General features: G+C 41.7%; 1 protein-coding gene and 2 long non-coding RNA genes across 3 annotated transcripts in view; 2 read left to right on the top strand and 1 right to left on the bottom strand.

The window, feature by feature from the left end:
- Nucleotides 1-18,473, top strand: part of TAPT1 (transmembrane anterior posterior transformation 1) — a 59,621-nt gene that overhangs the window by 11,336 nt on the left and 29,812 nt on the right. Inside the window, exons 3-4 of the mRNA XM_005878133.2 lie at nt 1,974-2,104; nt 15,671-15,789. Of these exons, the coding sequence (XP_005878195.2) occupies nt 1,974-2,104; nt 15,671-15,789 (250 nt within the window). The remainder of the gene's footprint in view (nt 1-1,973; nt 2,105-15,670; nt 15,790-18,473) is intronic.
- On the bottom strand, nt 5,582-10,820 carry LOC106728154. The gene is made up of 3 exons (XR_001364414.1): nt 10,254-10,820; nt 9,829-9,830; nt 5,582-5,601 (listed from the first exon to the last, which is right to left on the bottom strand). It is a non-coding gene; the product is annotated as an uncharacterized LOC106728154 (long non-coding RNA).
- Nucleotides 6,232-8,645, top strand: LOC106728155. The gene is made up of 2 exons (XR_001364415.1): nt 6,232-6,268; nt 6,493-8,645. It is a non-coding gene; the product is annotated as an uncharacterized LOC106728155 (long non-coding RNA).

The following is an 18,473-nucleotide window of genomic DNA, read 5'->3' on the forward strand; positions in this document are numbered from 1 at the left end:
GGATAACATCTAAACATAAGCAAGCCACCTGACTTGATGCCTAAAGAACTAGCCATCAGTTCCCGTGCTGGAGGAAGTAAGCTGTCTTAGGCCCGTCAACATAGTAGGCCTGCCTCTGAGTCTTCCTAGGGGCTTTGCAAGGGTCTTTTTGACTATAAATGCATGCAGACCTTACATAGGATGCAACTCCTTAAGTAGAAAAACAGACACGAAATCACTTCCTCTAGTTGTAATTTTCGGGAGGGGACACCACTACTGCATTTGGTGAGAGGACCAGAAGGCCAGCTCAGAGCAGAGAGGGCAGTTTGAAACCTTTGGTATCCTGAGTTCTGGCAGAGTTGGGCCTCCCCAGGAGAAGGAGTGGGGAAGTGTCCGTGGAGTCAGGGGTGCTGAGAGGTCCAGGAGGCGACGGGCCGGGAGGGAGTGTGACAGGATGGAAATAGCTGAGATCAAGCATTACCAGCTTGGCTTCTTGTCTCTAGTCGGTCAGCTGTAGCCAAGTGGGAAATCCCAGCCTCCCCTGGCCTGACTCACCTCATCGGAGGCGAGAAGACTCGGGCTGTGTTAGCTGTGGAGGGACAGAGGAAACAGGTGGCAAATTAAAGAGCCAAGGAAAGGGAGGTCTTTCAGATCTGGTTGAAGTTCTGCTTGATATGACTTACTATTGTAGGGGTTTGGTACGAGCCAGCCCAAGATGTGCCTCAGTGGTATGCGGATTATTCTGGGCTAAAGGCAACCAAGATCTTGTGGGCTCAATAGAAACTTCTGCCACCCCTACCCTCACCCCCTCCCAAATATCTAGAACAGCGGTTCTCAACCTGTGGGTCGCAACCCCTTTGGCGGTCGAACGACCCTTTCACAGGGGTCGCCTAAGACCATCCTGCATATCAGATATTTACATTACGATTCATAACAGTAGCAACGTTACAGTTATGAAGTAGCAACGAGAATAATTTTATGGTTGGGTCACAACATGAGGAACTGTATTTAAAGGGCCAGAAGGTTGAGAACCACTGAGCTAGAAGAATTTAAATTAGGGGCCTGGCCTATGTTAAGAGTTACCACCAGAAGTAACTTTTTACCTATGTACATGGCAGGGCAAACTCATAATTACTGAACTCGGGCAGCTACCTTCTGAAGCCCCAAGGTGCCTAACCTGAACTCTAGCTCAGAATGTCATGTATACCCTATTTTCCCTTTTCGTCTCTGAACCTCTCATGTATGTGGGGGTTCCCACACATGCGTATGTAATTGAATTTGGTCACTTTCTCTTACTAATCTGCCTCCTGTTTATTAGATCATTAGACCAGCTGATAGAACCTGGGGGTAGGGAGAGCTTCTTCCTCCCCTGCACCATGGGTAGCATCCTGTGTACGCCTTCACCTAGCACTTTTGCAGGATCTCTGAAGCTGAGGTTACACCAGTATCCATGTAGTTCACCCAGGATAGTTCTTGGACTGAAGCAATGCCTGTTAGATGACTTGACTTCCTTTAAAAAAACAAACATACATATATATATGGAGATATATATATATATATATATATGTATGGATATATGTGTGTATATATACACATATGTACATATATGTATATCTCCATGTCATATTTGTGTGATATATATATATATATATATATATATTGACTGTACTCTTACCTGCCTTCATAGTTCTATGTAACCTATAAGACACAGGACTGGGCTCTTGCAAAACACTTTTCAGACTATTCTGGCTCATAGTAATTGTCTCTTCTGTATTCCTGTGGAATTTTCAGTTTATACCACACAGAGCAGCAGTTTTCTCTGCAGTCTTTGCTAATGATTTATGTATAGTTCAGTTTTGGGCACAGAATTATAGATGACTTTGTTTTATTCTTTCATCGTTGTTTTATATATGTATTACCTATGGCCCCAGCTAGCATATAAGTTCCTTGATAAATACTGTTCTTTTGTTTTGTGTCATTTTCTTTTCCTGTAGAGCTTTCATTGTTGAGGTTCCTCAGTGCTGAACTAACAAGAGGGTACTTCCTTGAACATAATGAGGCCAAGTACACAGAAAGAAGAGAAAGAGTGTACACTTGTATGCGAATACCAAGAGAATTGGAAAAGGTACCTTTTTTTTTTCTATTACCAGACATCATTTTGAAAGTTATGTCAATGTGCTAATCATACAAAAAAAATAGTGAACAGTTTGAGTTGAGTTTTTAAATATTTGGAAATAATTAAATATAGTGGGGGAGTAGGATAAAGAAAGAGGCTTTAAAGAGTATATTTTTAGTGTGAGATCCAATGATTCTTAACTTTGTTTCTTAGTAAACTTACCCTATTTCCATGTGTGTCCCATCCAAATAACCTTTTCCAAGGAATTAATCTCCACTTATTCTGGTAGTTCTCTTCAGTTTTGTTTTATTAGAAACAGTTCTTTTTTCCATTCAGCATAATAAATTATTTAATGTCAGCCTTCTTTAAGGTTTTAGTTTCTCAGACAGCCTTCATATTTAAAAACATAAATTATAGTCTCTTCATGAAAAAGGTGGTTCATTTTGCCTTCATCACAGAGAATATCACATCATAGGTTGGCATAGTTATGACAGCTCCATGTCTACACACACCATGTTCCCTCGATTGTGTCTCTGTCTAGACCAATCAGATGTGGCAGGAAGCCACTCTCCTCTACATTGCTAGAACTGGCGACTCTGAGCACTTCCATATTTCTTGCTAGAAAGAAAGAAGAAATAATTCAGCTTTAGCTATATTAAAACATGTTTTCATAGTTTTATAGTAACACTAGAGGCCCAGTGCACGAAATTCGTGCACGGGTAGGGTCCCTACTGGCAGCCAGCTGCCGGCTGGGCCTTCCTTCATTCCACACCACCCCCTGGTGGTCAGCACACATCGTAGCAAGCGATCGAACTCCAGGTCTCAAGTTGAACTCCGGAGGGGACACTTTGCATATTAGGCTTTTATATATATAGATACAACTTAAAATATTTCAGTCACTTCCTTAGAACCATATTATCTGTTCCATTGGCTGTCAGAAGAGTGTTGTTGGTTTGTTTTATCACATATTATAATGGCAAGAGGTGTGGTAGGCAGTGAGAAGCGAGGATCAGCTGGTTTGGCTGATGCTCTTTTTTTTTATGACTGTCCATCAGTTGGGTAGAAGGATGAGTCAGGCATAGAGTGACAACTTGAGAAATGTTGCTTCACATAGGTTCTTGGTGGCATGTTACATGCTGAAGTTTTAGGAAGTTCCGTGTTGGGAAGATTGGAGAGCTGGGGAACCAGCAAAGATTCTGGGAGAGAACACACATGGCAGTGCAGTTCTGTGTTACCCTAGGTCAGGATCAGTGAATGTGCTTGGTTTATTTGTTCTAGGGAGTTCTAGGGTCCCCAGGGGAGCCGAGGGCCTGGAGGATGAGAAGGGAGGTGGAGGGGTGTGCGGGCGCTCTCTGCAGCAGCCTCCTCTTGCAGCAGTGCCTTTGTTCTGTATATTGGAGTTTATGTAAGATTTTCTCAGGGGTGGAGGGTAATGTTTCTTATGCTTGCAAAAAAGAAAGATTAAACTAATTCTTGGATCCTTCTTAGAACACTTTAAAAAACTTGCTTTTCAAAGCTCACTTTTTTCCTCTAGTAATAAGCCGTGAGGTGGAAATGTGTGGACATACTGCAGAGGCCGCTGGAGGGAGGGTCTGCTGGGGCCATGTTCTTGTCAGGACAACGTTGGCCCGTTGTCCAGCCACAGACAGTTTACCCACCTGCTTTCTGCAGGGAAGTGCTTTCTTCCACCTGGTGGAGCTGATCTGGACTCCGTTCTTCTCTGGGGAGAACACAGAGGGATTTGCCTGTAGCCACAGCCAGGCCAGGGACACACCCAGGGGACTGCTTCAGAGCGGGGAGGTGTCTGTCTGTCTGACCCTGTCTTACCCCTCCTGTGACACAAATAATGAGCAGTGACAGCATCCCTTTATAATTCTATCACCTCATCAGAGGCAGTTCAATACACATCATTCTCTCTTCTTTATTGGTAATATTCATTGAAATAACAAGTTTTTTAGTAGATTTCTCATAGAAACTTATAAGCATTTCATGTTTGTTATTGTGAGTATTAAGTTGTCTTCTGGGGAAAATGCCTACAGGTCTTGATAAGACTAAAGTATAAATCAGTGTTTTTCAAACTGTAGTCCATGACAGAACCACTGATGGGTAACCCATATGTATGGATTTTTTTTTTTAAGAAAAGAATAGAAGTATTAGAGCACATTGCCTATACTAAGGGTATTTTTTTTTGTGTGTGTGTGAAACTGTGTATGTATGTAAAATGTAGAATGTCAGGAAAGTTGAATTAATACTGTTCATGCACAGTTGTCATAACTTTCTAACCCTGCTTCCCATGAAGGAGGGTGTTGGTGTTAGGCCTATTTGGGAAAATTTGATTTAGTCTCTTAGAGCAACACTTTAGAAGCTTTATTGTTTAAAATGCAGGAAAGGAAGTCATACATTTCAGTTCAAGGCATTCTTCACCTCTAAGACTAAGGGAAACCTAGAGTGGAGGTAGATTTCAGTTTAACTTTAGGCTTAAATATCTCTCCTAACCATGAATGATACCCCTGTGGCCCTTATTTTCTATGAGTAGTGTTTCACCTCGGGCTTTCTTTATAAGAGCTGGGAGAATATCTAGACATTCATGTTAATCTAAATTATGTTTATTGGCTTCCTTTGTGGTTGCATTGTCTATTCTAATACATAACACCTTACTCATTTTTGTTCTTGTTTTCGGTAAACGTTATGACATTTTCTCCTAGCCTTTGGAGGGAGAGACACTTGATTACAGAGCACTTTGCTTCCACAAGGGTTGCACGCATGGTACTATAAAACATGTAACTAACGTTTGTACTTTCAAGCGAAGAGAAAGATCAATTCAATATCTCTTACTGAACCTGTTTACTAATGTAAAAAAATCCCAGATTTTTGTCCAAGGGCTAATTTTGTCATCTGTATGAATCTAAAATTGCAGCAAATGGTAAAAAAAAAAAAATCACAGTATTTTCTAAAATTGCCTCATATATATAACTGCTAATGTAGAGAAATAATAGATCACTTATTCATTTATTTGTTTATTTTCCCGGTCTTTGTTTTGAATACTTACTATGTTCCAGGTACTTTTACAGGGAGGAAGGACTTGTGAAGGTAATTGGCAAGGGGATGAGAAAAAAGAGGTAGATTTTGTCTGTGCATTGTAGGGCCTATGAGTGTGTGTGGGGAGGGGAATCTGTGAGGTACACACAGGAAAGGACAGGTACACTGGAAGGACAGGCTGGATCCAGGCTGGTGAAGCTAAGGAGTTTAGACTGGCTTTGGGAGGACTGTTAAAATAGATTTCTTTCTTTCTTTTTCTTTTTCTTTTTTTTTTTTTTACAGAGAGGAAGGGAGAGGGAGAGAGAGTTAGAAACATCGATGAGAGAGAAACATCGATCAGCTGCCTCCTGCACACTACCCACTGGGGATGTGCCCGCAACCAAGGTACATGCCCTACACCGGAATTGAACCTGGGACCCTTGAGTCCGCAGGCCGATGCTCTTTCCACTGAGCCAAACCGGTTAGGGCTAAAATAGATTTCTTTGGAGTACTTTGAGCTGTGTATGAAACAGAATACTAACAGTTAGCTATGTATGTAATAGGATACCTAACAGTGGCTTAAATAAATAAGATTTTTTTTTAGCAAGTCTCAAGGAAGGAGGTCTCAATTGTTCCAGTAGATTAATGAAGCCAGCATGGACCAAATCTTTTTGATCCCTCTACCAGTATTTTGCCATCGTTGGCAAATTGGCTTTTGGTCCTCTTGCTCGTTGCAGCCTCAGGCATCACATCTGCATAATAAGCAGAAAGAAGAGATGGACAGTCCCCTCTCTGACTGTTCCTTTTATAAAGAATTAAAAGCTTTCCCAGAAGTGCCCAGCAGACTTCCTTCTGCTTGTATCTTACTGGCCAAGCTGAGTTATACACTCGTCCCCAGCTGCATGGGAGACAAGGACAGTAAGTGCTCTGCTTTGCCAACAAAAGGAAAACGGATTGAGGGTGGTAATCGGATTAGCCACCTTTCAGAGCTATGCTTCTGAAAAATTAGTATAGGAGTGTTCAACATGGATTAGAAGTAAAAGAAGCAAGAAGATCTCAAGATCTCATCATGTGCATATCCTTCTCCATTGATTGATTTACCTTTAAGAAATTTATTCCTCATGTTAATTATATGTCAGGTGTAGGTTGTGATTAGTACAGGGGTGGGCAAACTTTTTGACTCGAAGGCCACAATGGGTTCTTAAACTGGACCGGAGGGCCGGAACAAAAGCATGGATGGAGTGTTTGTGTGAACTAATATAAATTCAAAGTAAACATCATTACATAAAAGGGTACGATCTTTTTTTTTTTTTAGTTTTATTCATTTCAAATGGGCCGGATCCGGCCCGCGGGCCGTAGTTTGCCCACAGCTGGATTAGTACGAAGCCTTTTCTCAAAATTACTTATTTTCTGTGGTTATGTGTGTTTATGTAACCTTGCCTGTCATAAAAGTTAAAATTAAAATACATTTTTGAATTTTTTTTACATTGTAATTCTATGCTTTTTGGCAATCCCTTATTGCTACTATGCTTTGTATATTATAGTTACTTAATACATTTTTTAAAATTGAATTCAGCTGATTAGTCTTTAAAGGCAACTATTTAGCTGTCTTAAGAATCTAGTGAATTTTTATTTTTAACTTTAAGTTTGTCAGGTTGAAGATATAGGTATTGCTGTAGGTATAGAATATTGTTATTTTTAGGCATAGGCTATTATTATTATTGAAAGAGAGAAAGGTTACTGTCACACAGGGGAGTATTTGCGGTAAAGATTCAATACCCATAGCTTCTCATCTCAGGTCTGCAGGGCATAGCCAAGTGATCTAGTCGAGCCTGGAACCTCCTTTGGCTGTGACTTCATCTAAAATTAGAAGGCTGAACTAAGTCATCTCAGAAGGGCTGATGATTGCATATGAGAAACAGGAGAAATGGGGTGCATGGAGAGACCCCAGAAAGTGGTGTTACATAAAAGTAGAGGAACTTCGTTCTGCTTGTTTGAGGGTCAGAGAAGATAACATTTAGGAAAAATAATTGTAAAAGTTCCTTTCAAAGTAATGAATTTAATGACAATGTCATATAAAGCCTTTTTTGTTGTTTCTCACTGTGAGGTATGTGTTAAGAAAGTGTAGTCATGGCCATTGTCTCACCCTGGTTCAGTAAACAGTCCTTGGATTTCCTTGTGAAACTAATAAAGGGCTTACTCAGACCCACGTTGGTGGCAGAGACACTTGGGCATCCTGCTCGGTTTCTAATTTCATGAAAACATGTTTGGGGGCACCATCCCTTTAAATTCTTCTCATGGTGTGGCCCTCTTTTGTTACACACCCTGACTCGGATGTCCTGCCACACAGCTGCTGAGAAGCAGGAAAGGGTGGGGACCTGCCCAGCTCACCCTCTCAACCGCCTTGTCTGGTAGTCCTCCCTTCCCCTCGGAGGCTTGGCGCCCCCTGCTGGTAGAGGTGGTGACAGCAGCTTCCATATTCCTTCTGCAGCCCTCTTACTTTTCTCAACCACAGGGCACAGGGCCAGTGGCAGCAGCACAGAAGCCCCCTCCAGAAGCGGGTTTAGAGGTGATGGGGGAGTGGCTGGGGCATCCAGGGCCTCCTTGGCCTAGTGTAGGTCCTGCTACCTACTGGGCACATAGGACTCATCAGATGGTTCTAGGGCCAGCCAGCCGCGACTTCCACCCCATTCACTGATATGTTTAAAGGACAGTTTGTGAACTTGGCACTGTGGGGCGATGTTTATATTTTTGAATCAGTAACTTCTGTCACTTCAGCTTTGAAAACAGTCTTAAATCTCTTTTCCTCTCTCTCCATTTGCTGCATCAGGCCATTGTGAGCTGTCACTCAGACTGTTTTATTGTCCTTAGCTGTTGTTCCTGCTTGCACTCAGTCTGCCTTAATGCTCCTTGCTGACTGCTCCCTGAAAAGGAGACTTGTGCCTGTGATGGCAGCTACAGTAAAGACCTCGCATCCTTAGTGAGACTCAGACGTGCCATGGGGTCCTGAGAGCACAGCCAGCCTCCTGCCCGCTCCAACCTCTCAGCAGGAGCGCACAGCCCTGCCTGTCCCTGCCACATACCACGGAATGGTCCTTGCCTTCAGGGTTGTTGGGAGGATTAAATAAATTAATGTGGGTCCAGTGCTTACAAAATAACTGTATTCAAACATGGATTGGAATTAAGAGAAGCAAGAAAATCTCAGGACCTTTCATGTGCATAGTGAAGGGAACCAGAATTTTGCCACCCCAAAACGGTCCCTTTTGGGATGTTGGTTTTAAGCTGGTTATTCAAAAACAGAAGACTCAGAAAGAACCTGTGGCCTTTCTATTTTCCTGTCTAAGAGACTCAGATGAAAAGGCCTGTTCCAGGAAGGAAATCTCAACACCCTCACCTTAGCAGTAGGTAGGAAGGCTGCAGGCAGGGGCCTGGTAGATAGACATCCCCTCTACCCCCATTGTTTCTGGGTTGCCTAGCAAGAATTTGCCCAGCACATGTGTCCCACTCTTCCTCAGCTACCTGTAAAATGCTTGTTTCCTTTGAAATCTCAGGCTTCTGCTCCCTTTCTCCTTTGTCCATAGTGGCCTCTAAACCTGAACTCCCCAGTCCGTTTCAGGCCTCATATCCTGCGAAACGCACCCCCCCCCCCCCCCCCCCAAAACCCCCCGCCCCATATACATTCGTGATGAACGTACATTTTCTCCTGTTAATCTGCCTCTGTCAATTTGAATCAGCCAGACGAACTTAGAAGGTGGGAGGAAAAGTAGTTTTTTGGCCCCATAATAGTTTTTCCACATATTAACATCTTAAATTGATTCTTTGTGTTAAATATATGTCAGATATAAGTTGTAATTATTGTCAAGTCTTTTATCAACATTACTTTGTTTTCCATGGTTACATATGTTTTTGTAACCTGGCCTATCATAAAAGTACCCGGTTCGAGGTAATCCCTTTGTACATCATCGCCTAGAGCAGTGGTTCTCAACCTTCCTAATGCCACAGCCCTTTAATACAGTTCCTCATGTTGTGGTGACCCCTAATTTCATTGTTACAAATTGAACATAATTAAAGCATAGTGATTAATCACAAAAACAATATGTAATTATATATGTGTTTTCCGATGGTCTTAGGCGACTCCTGTGAAAGGGTCGTTCGACCCCCAAAGGGGTGGCGACCTACAGGTTGAGAACCGCTGGCCTAGAGTGTAAACTTCCTGGGGACATGAATTTTTTAATTCAGGTGATTAAAACTGTTTTATTATAGGGACAACCTTGAATCTGCCATCATTGCTTTCAAAGTCAGTCACTTGTAAACTTTCTTATTGATCACTCATTCTCCTTCACATTCTTCTAATCATGAATCCTTGCATGTGGGCTTGTTGAGGACTTCTGGAACGTACAGCAAAGAGTGGCGCGCCTTAGTAATTAACTGAAGGTGATTTCTGTCCCTCTTGTATAATGATTACCTTCTGGCCACACAGCCACCCACTCACATTGCACCTGTGCATACTCTTCTCTTTGTTGGGAAGTCTGTTCCTCCTTACTGACCTGGCAAAATCCAGTGCCATCTTGTCTCCTCTGTGGGAGATCTTTGCTGACTCCATTCCCCTTCCCTGCATGCACAATCCCCATGCCACCCTCCACTCACACCACACCCCGCACAGACCTACTCTCTTGGCCAGTGCTGCTAGGGCACATCATTCATCAGGCTCTGACCACTGGCCTGTGTCCAGCTCACTGGCTTGTGCATTCCCTGGGGAAGGCGTCCTTCCTGGTGGCCTTTCATCCTCCCATTGTAGAACTGAGCTTTACAGAAAGTGAGACCAGGGGGAGGGTGGGAAATGCCCCTTCCCGCTTTACTGCTTCTTGCCAACTGACACTCCAGACCAGCCGGGGAGCGTCCTCAGCTGGCGTGTCCTCCACTAGCCGGTGGCAGTTGGGGTCATAGTGGCAAGATGGTATTCAGAATCGCCAGGAGGTGGTTTGTCAGATTCCAAGAGGCCTATTTCAGAATCGTTGTGCTGTCTTACTTTTATATATAACACTTGATTTATTTTGAAATTTCAAAGGGCATTAAAGACATTTTTGTCCGAAAGGTAAACATAGATGTTTTAAAAGGTAAGCCTTGCTCCATTCTCCACAGAGAGAGGCTGGCCTTTTTACTTATTTCTTTGGAGCCTAGTACTGTTCAAATGATGAAAAGCAATACTAGGACATTCAAAGTGAATGTGGTAAGAGCTGGTTATGGAAATTTTCACTGGAACTGGGTTTTCCATTGACTTCCAGGGTTATAGGATTATTGGCATTTTGTGCTTTTCTTAACATTGATGTTTTTTTAAATATATAAGGTGTCAAATCCAGTGGCAAGGTTGAGGCTGGAAGGAAGAGTGACAGGTGTCATTACTAGGAAAGTGCTTCAGTTTTCAAAGCCAAACTTTCTGCAGACCCACTGAAGTCTGGCCCTGCCTCTTCTGTTCATGAACTCGGGCAGGCTCTAGAGTCTGCAGAGTGGAGGTGGGGCCGTGCACACAGCCCACACACAGTGCCTAGTACTCTGGTGCCCGCTACCCGTAGAAGGCTTCTGAAGTCCTTCCAGATAATATCTCCTGTGGCACAGAAAGGTCAGTGACCATTTCTGCCCTTTGTTTTCACTTTTGTTTTTTTATTCCAAAGAAGACTCTCAAGAACTACCTTATTACCCTAGCTGGTTTGGCTCAGTTAATAGAGTGTCGGCCTGTGGACCAAAGGGTCTCAGGTTTGATTCTGGTCAAAAGCAGGTACCTTGGTTGCAGGCTCCTCCCCGGCCCAGGCCCTGGATAGGGGCTCATGCAGGAGGCAACCAATCGATGTGTTTCTCTCACATCAGTGTTTCTCTCTGTCTTTCCCTCTCTCTAAAAAAATCAATGGGAAAGTATCCTCAGATGCGGAGTAACCAAAAAAACACAAGCAAACAAACAAAAAAGAACTGCCTTATTAATTAAACAGAAGGTTATTTTGAAATAATTATTTTTTTCATGTAAATTCTTATAAAACTTTACTCTGAGTACAAATTTTAAATTGAATTGCTGAAATTTGTAAATCCCTGTTTTTCATACATTTTTGTACAAAGGCCTTTGCAGTGTTGCCAGTGCAGATGCTTCTGCAAAGCTCCTCGGGGCCACTTTGGACTGTCTTCACTGCTGTGTGGCTGCCAGGGAGGGAACTGAATTCCAGCACGCCTGCACGTCCTGGAACCTCTTTTCGGACAGGAGTTCTCACCCTTTGGTGGGTCATGAGTTTAATGAGACCAGCATTGTTTTTTTTAAAAGGAAGTAGAAAATACTCATCTGTATTTCATGGAGTAAAAGTATTATTTTAGCGAAAGTTTTCTTTTGGGTGTTTGAGTGTCTGTGTGTGTTTGTGTAGTGACTTGCAGTGTAAAGTGTACTAAGTTGTGGTCAGCAATTAAATCCTCTTCTTTGGGTGTTGAGCTTCTTAGTAAGACTGTTTGCTCTTCTTAAAACAGTGAACATATGTCGGTCTCTGCCACATTAGAGCTGCACACTAAGTGTTTGCTACAGAGAAAAAAGGAGGAACAAGCCAAAGAATGAGTCTTCCGTCCCCAGGAAAGTGGAAAAAGCCAAAAACTCCAGCGTGTGATTTCTTGTTGAGGCATTTTTCTTTTGCTTTAGTTCTTTGCCGTATCTTGGTTTTCTATTTTCTGTTATTTATATCATGGTCAGTCTAAACAGAGGAAATATTTATTTTATGGCCTCCCCATAAAAGTGAGATAACTGTCAAGTGAGAGATCACATTTACTAGGTGAGGTGGGGGTGGTGGCAGCACCAGAGGAGGCGGAAGTAGGGAGGTGGGACCAGAGAGGGACAAGGCCTGGCTGTCAACCAATAGAACAGGTTTTCGTTGTGATATAAGGAAGCATATTCCACAAGCATTGTGCTGCTTTGACTTTAGCCACACCTTGCATTTACTTTGAAACTTCAAGTGGCACTTAAAGGAAGACAAGAGATTTTTGTGTTTATCAAAAGGGAAACAGAGTGACATATGACACTGTTGTATTACTTTCTTGTCACACCTCATATATTTCAGGGGAAATTTTCTTTAGATATTACTTAAGACTGCTTGAGTACTTTATGGTTATTTGGTCCAAATAAAATGAAATAGTGATTGCCTATTTTATCAAGATGCCACACAAATGAACCAAAGGTATGGAAATACACATTATTCCCAATAGTAATATATACTTGGAGCTTTTAATTCTTAACACCTTTTCAAAGCTAGCTGTAAATAGAAATGTGTGACAGTTTCATGCCTTTTGTAAGTTTGATTCATTAAATGCCTATTTTTTATGACACTAGGCAAACTGGAAACAGATGAGTTAGCACAAAGACAATGACAGTCACCCCTATGCCTGGTGAAATAGTGGGTGAGAGCGAGCTTGGGCAGGCATCCCACCTCCAGAGCTGGGGCTTCCTCGGTGTTAGATAGGGGCGACAGTAACCACTCAGAGCTGTTGGGAGGAGGGAGGAGGGAGCACTTACTCCTGCCTGGAGGGCCACAGCATAGGACACATGCTTTGTACAGTCCCTTCCAAGTCCTGGGTCCATGTAATTTAGAGATGCTGGTTCAACATCTCGCTGGGTGCCAGGTTCGGGCCACACCAGCACAGGCTTTCTGACCTACAAGGAAGGATGAATGTTTTCAGGGTTGTGTCTTGTTTACTTTTTTAGGAAATGATCTTATTTTCATTTGTAAAGAATTTAGAAGATGCTGTACCTATGAGAAAAGGTAACATTTGAACAACAGGTACAGTAGTTGGGTCACTTCTCCGCTTTTATAAACCCTGAAAGGAGTTTCTATTGGTTGTGTACTGTGTATTCCAACATCCAAGGATGGTTTCTTTCCACCCAGCTGCAGTTTCTTAGGTCTCAGCCACTGTTTCCCTTCCATTGTAATGTGGGATCTATGGTATTGACAGCTCCCAGTTACGAGGTCGGCACAGTGTGAGGAGGTGATTGCTGGCCCACGGAGTTTATTGGGCTGGTTTAATATGTGAAGGGAAGGCCCCTTAGACTTTAGTTACTGTTGTTTACCATAAACAATACTAATGCAAATTCCTGTAAGCCAGTGGTTCTCAACCTGTGGGTCGCAACCCTTTGGGGGTCGAACGACCCTTTCACAGGGGTCGCCTAAGACCATTGGAAAACACATATATAATTACATATTGTTTTTGTGATTAATCACTATGCTTTAATTATGTTCAATTTGTAACAATGAAAATACATCCTGCATATCAGATATTTACATTACGATTCATAACAGTAGCAAAATTACAGTTATGAAGTAGCAACGAAAATAATTTTATGGTTGGGGGTCACCACAACATGAGGAACTGTATTAAAGGGTCACGGCATTAGGAAGGTTGGGAACCACTGCTCTAAGCCAAAGAAAGGTGATTATACTTTTATTCTGCAAGAAAAGGTTGTCTTCATCATTACTTTCTCTGTGCTCTTGCTCATGCTTCCTCCCGAGCCTGGCAAGCTTCCTTCCCCATCTCCCCACCTCCCCACCTCCCACACCTCCTCCTCCTACCCAGTCCACCCTCTCCATGTGGCAGTAGTTCTTCATCTTCTCAGATGTTAAAAGGGCCTCCTCTCATATGGGGCTTTTTCTGAGTCTCCCCAAGTTGGGCTGGCTATCTTCTCCCCAGGGCTCCGCTGTTCCCTGCATCCGTAGTTCTGCCGCGGCGCAGTTACCACGTCCCTGTCTGTTACCCACATGCTGGCGTCTCTGCTGAAACCTGAGTAAGCTTACCGAGGGCAGGAGCCCCCTCCCGTGGTCCTGCCTGGCTTTGCGCAGCTGGGCTGAGCATGGGCTTGGTCCTGTGAACAGCTTCATGGATGTTGGGTGAATGAGTAATGCGTCCATCCCCAGTGTCAGGGCATCAGAAAGACAGCTGCTGACTCCTTCCCAGCGTGCTGTTTCCTTACACATGCACACTGAAATGGAGAGGCTTCTCGGTGACCAGGGACGGGATCAGTTACCATTGCTACACACGGACGGCGCTCAGTCTCCTGCAGCTCTCCTTTGTAAGGGTGAAAAACAAGGCAGCGTGCAGAACCCTGCTGTGCTGGCCACAGTGGGTGACCGACTCTGACAACTGTCGTGGTCGGGAGACTGAAAAGGGTGGTCTGAGCACTGACATTGCACTTCCTTGGTTGTTCATGAGTCTAAATTGTTTTTTAAAAGGCTATAAATATATAAACATATCCACACACATATATGTATATGTACGTATAGAGTACATATATACACAAAGGTATGTGTATATATGTATATCGATAGGAAATATATTTTTGAGACATCTTGCAAAAAATTGATGAAATTGTCCTTTCTAACGATGTGATATAGTTTGCAAGGGCTGCTGTACCAAAGTACCACCAACTGGCTGGCTCCAGATTGCAGTCCTGAAGGTCAAGGCCGGTGGACAGCTGTCTCCTTGTGTCTTTGTGTCACCCACCCTGTGTCGGTCTCTGTGTCCACGTTTTCTCTTCTATTAAGGACACTGGTCATACTGGATTAGGGCCTACTCATGAATGCATTTTAACTGAACTACCTCTTTCAAGACCCCCATCTTTAAATGCAGTCATTGTGAGATACTGGGGGCAAGGACTTCATCATATGAATTTGCGGGGAGGGGATGCAGTTCTACCAGTAACAGTGTGATTGTTAACTATTTCCTACATTTGTGTAGGCAGTTCATTGACTAAGGATACATGGAGCGTCATGTGTGAGGGCATGTACAGCATGTCATGTTTGTGTGTCAGACATAGGGAAGTCCCTGCTCTTACAGTTGCAGAGTTTGGGAGCCTGGGTGTGGCAACTTCTCCACGCCATCAAAAGACTACACCCTCCTTTTATGAAATATAGTCCTACATTTAATGGGTAAAAGTGTATATTGTTACAAAAAATAGGAAGGATTGAAGTATACAAGAAAGGGGGAGAGATACAAACATTAGCAGTTACTCCTCCAATTAAGAATAATGCCTTCTGAATATAGCAAGTTCAAATACATACGAAATTGTGTTAAAATTAGGAACAATTTACATATTTTAACTCAATGGATATTCCAGTCCTTCCCATCCATGAAGCACTCTGATAAACAGGAAATAGCAAATTTATAAAGATTAAAGTTACAGTTACAAAGTTTTATCTGAAAGTTGTCTACAATATCTTTAAAGTTTGAGGAAGTACTCAGAAAGCCAAATCAGATCTTTCATAGCCACGGTCAAGGGCAACTTATCTTTTGAGTAATTGACTTCTGTGGGTGGTAAAACAAAGGCTCTGGAAGAAGAAGTACAAATTTACACTTTGAAAGAGGTTTTTCATTAAAATATGGCTCATATACACAAGTAGGACTATCAATTTGTTATTCTCATCGCCAAGTTACAAGATATGAACTTCCCACAAAGTTCAAAAATTCCTTGTTTACATTTTGATCTACAATTATTTAAAGAATGTTTATTTACGTGTTGTTTTCTTCTCTCCTTTTAAAATCCAGCTCATGGTTTTTGGGATCTTCCTGTGCCTGGATGCGTTTCTGTATGTGTTCACGCTGCTTCCGTTAAGAGTGTTCCTGGCACTGTTCAGGCTCTTCACTCTGCCTTGCTATGGCTTAAGGTAAGTGTAACATCACTATTTTCAGTGTTAAATGATTTTTACTATTTGTAGTTGTTAAACTAAATAATCACATGGGTAAGTTTTGCAGAATAGGGATAATTCGTACACTTTCATTCACACTTTGGTCTTTCATGCATAAAGTAATGCTGTTTATCTTTTTAACGAATATTATATAATACGTTTGTGTAATATTTGTACTTTGTGTACACACATTTATTTTCTGAATGATTCTGAACCAGAACCTTGCTTTGGCAGTAAACGAATGTTAAGAATGTGGGTGGAAGAATAGGAAGGGCCTTGGACCTGAGAGTCAATGACCTCACTGCCACTGTGTAACTTTACCCTGTACCTCAATTTTCCTGGAGATCCTTGGCTATCTGGGCAAGATCGGTAAAGTGAGGACTGGGTTCTAGGCGGGGAGCTGGGGGCCAGGTGGTATCAGCATCTCCTGAGGAGCTGTTATTGTAGGGGTTCCTCCTCCATCCCTTTTGAGAGTAACTGTCTTGTGGCCTAGGGATCCTTAGCGACCGATTATAGGTGAGACTCCCTCTGATTTGTGAGAGGGGCTAGCTGTTGAAGACCATTGTCTGAGTGGGAAGCATCAGACAGCCCTACCCAGCATTGATTAGCTGCTGAGTTGTGGCAACTACTTGACTTCTCTAAGCCCATTTCCCCATCAGTAAAAAGGGGATATTGAGAGCCCAGCATCTTTCACCACAGAGATTGGGAAGCGTGCAAAGAATACCCAGAATAGTGCCTGGTTCACAGTAGACTGGGACAGATATTAGTTTCCTTCCCTTTCTTCTCTACCAAAACTAGGAACAGTAAGATGAAATGTGAAGCTTATGCGAATCCTCATGCTTTCTTTATTGGGCCTGAGCTTAGAAGATGCTTGGGTTTCACAGTTTTCTGTCTTTGTATAGTTATGGCAACATGTCTCCACTCTGTGTACTCACTCCCTGTAACAGTATGATATAGTTCTTAGCATAGCTGCCTGTGGTACATTTCTCACATGCATCTCTTTTCTAAATACATTTCATTTCGAGAAAGTTTTAAAATGCTGAAGTGGACAATAACATGTAAAATTTCATTTAACTATAAAGTAGGTGTCTATTCCATGATATATAAAATACATAATTAATAAAATTATTATCAGTAACCTAACCATAGAAACAGAGTTACGAAATATTGGTTAATATACAGAATTATATGTTGATGTTTTGGGAAGACTGAAGTTATGGAAGATGCTCTTTTAAAGTAGTAAAAGAACATATACTTAATATTTAGTAAGCACTGAATAACACATATACGAAATCCTTCCAGTATATATTGAAGAATTTATTGATTATGATGATCATATTGTGAAAAGAGTACAATTTTTTTTGCAAAATTGCACAGAATAAAACAATTGTAAGAATTAAGATCACATCATTGTTATATGTGCTACTTTTCATTCTGTAATCTTAGTCCCCCTTTTCAGAATGAGATAATTGTTCCATATTTTGTTAATTACATGTTAATCAGATGGGATAATCTTTTTAGGAATTTACCATCAACTTTAAGGCATTCAAGTGCATCCTTTATACGTTTGGAAGAATTTTTAAGAGGCCCTATTGGCAAACCTTTTTTAAGACATTTGTAGCATGGTACTTTAATATTAACAAAGCCTAACTTCCTATACCATTTTTTTTTTTTTATCACTATTGGGAGCTCGGTAAAATCATGGTTATTTCAGTTACTTTTTCAGAAGACACAAAAAAATCTAATAAGACATTACTAAGTATAAATCGTCATTTGTGATGACATAAAAGGATGGACCCATGGACATGCAGATAAAGCCAGGTGAAGCTACCTGACAGAATAGCTAATGTCATGTAGGGATTTTCACATCTACATGTTGAGCTAGATTATTTTTTGGTTATTCTTTGATCAACAATGTGAGTCAAATTTGTGTTCTAGCCATTTTTAAGTGACTGGCTTTTCAAGATATATGTTGTATGTGGCGTTGGCATGATGAGGTAAAACATTGAGAGGATATATAACCTAAAGACTCTCTTCTTCTGGAGTGGGTTCTTCCTTGGGTCTGTTAGCACACAGTGGAGTTCACTGAGTGGGGATTTTCCCGAGGATTTCCTTTTCAGGGCTCTTGTTTGAAGACTCCTTTTGTTGTACTGCCATCTAAACTGTGTCATTGCTATGTCACTTGGGGAAGCAGGACACCAAGGTCGCATTTGAGAAGTCTTTCATTGTTTGTCCTGAAAACTAAAAGAAGTTTAGGAGGGAGCTGGGAAATCTCCAGTCCTCTACTTCCATTTGCTTTGTTGTGAGTGGTCAGTAGTCCTTGGAGCCAACCTTTTCTATATATTTTAAAATATTTTAAGATAGTTGTAGTTTTTTAAATAAAGATGATTGGTTTGTATATTACTTCATACTTCTCAACCTAAATGAATTTCAGTAACATTTAAAAATAAAATTCAAGTGTTCTAATTTCAAGGTTTTATAGGTAAAATGACACTAGAGGGCAAACTGTTACATCCTACATTTAAGACTCCAATAAGTTTCCCTCTGCCAAATAGTTCTTGCTATTTCTACAATTTGGATCAACTGAAAAATTACATTTTATGCCATCACTAATAAATATATGCTATATGTGAAATGCAGTTAAAATTATACAATAGAACTTC

Source organism: Myotis brandtii, unplaced genomic scaffold (assembly GCF_000412655.1).
Source record: "Myotis brandtii unplaced genomic scaffold, ASM41265v1 scaffold547, whole genome shotgun sequence".
NCBI lineage: Eukaryota > Metazoa > Chordata > Mammalia > Chiroptera > Vespertilionidae > Myotis > Myotis brandtii.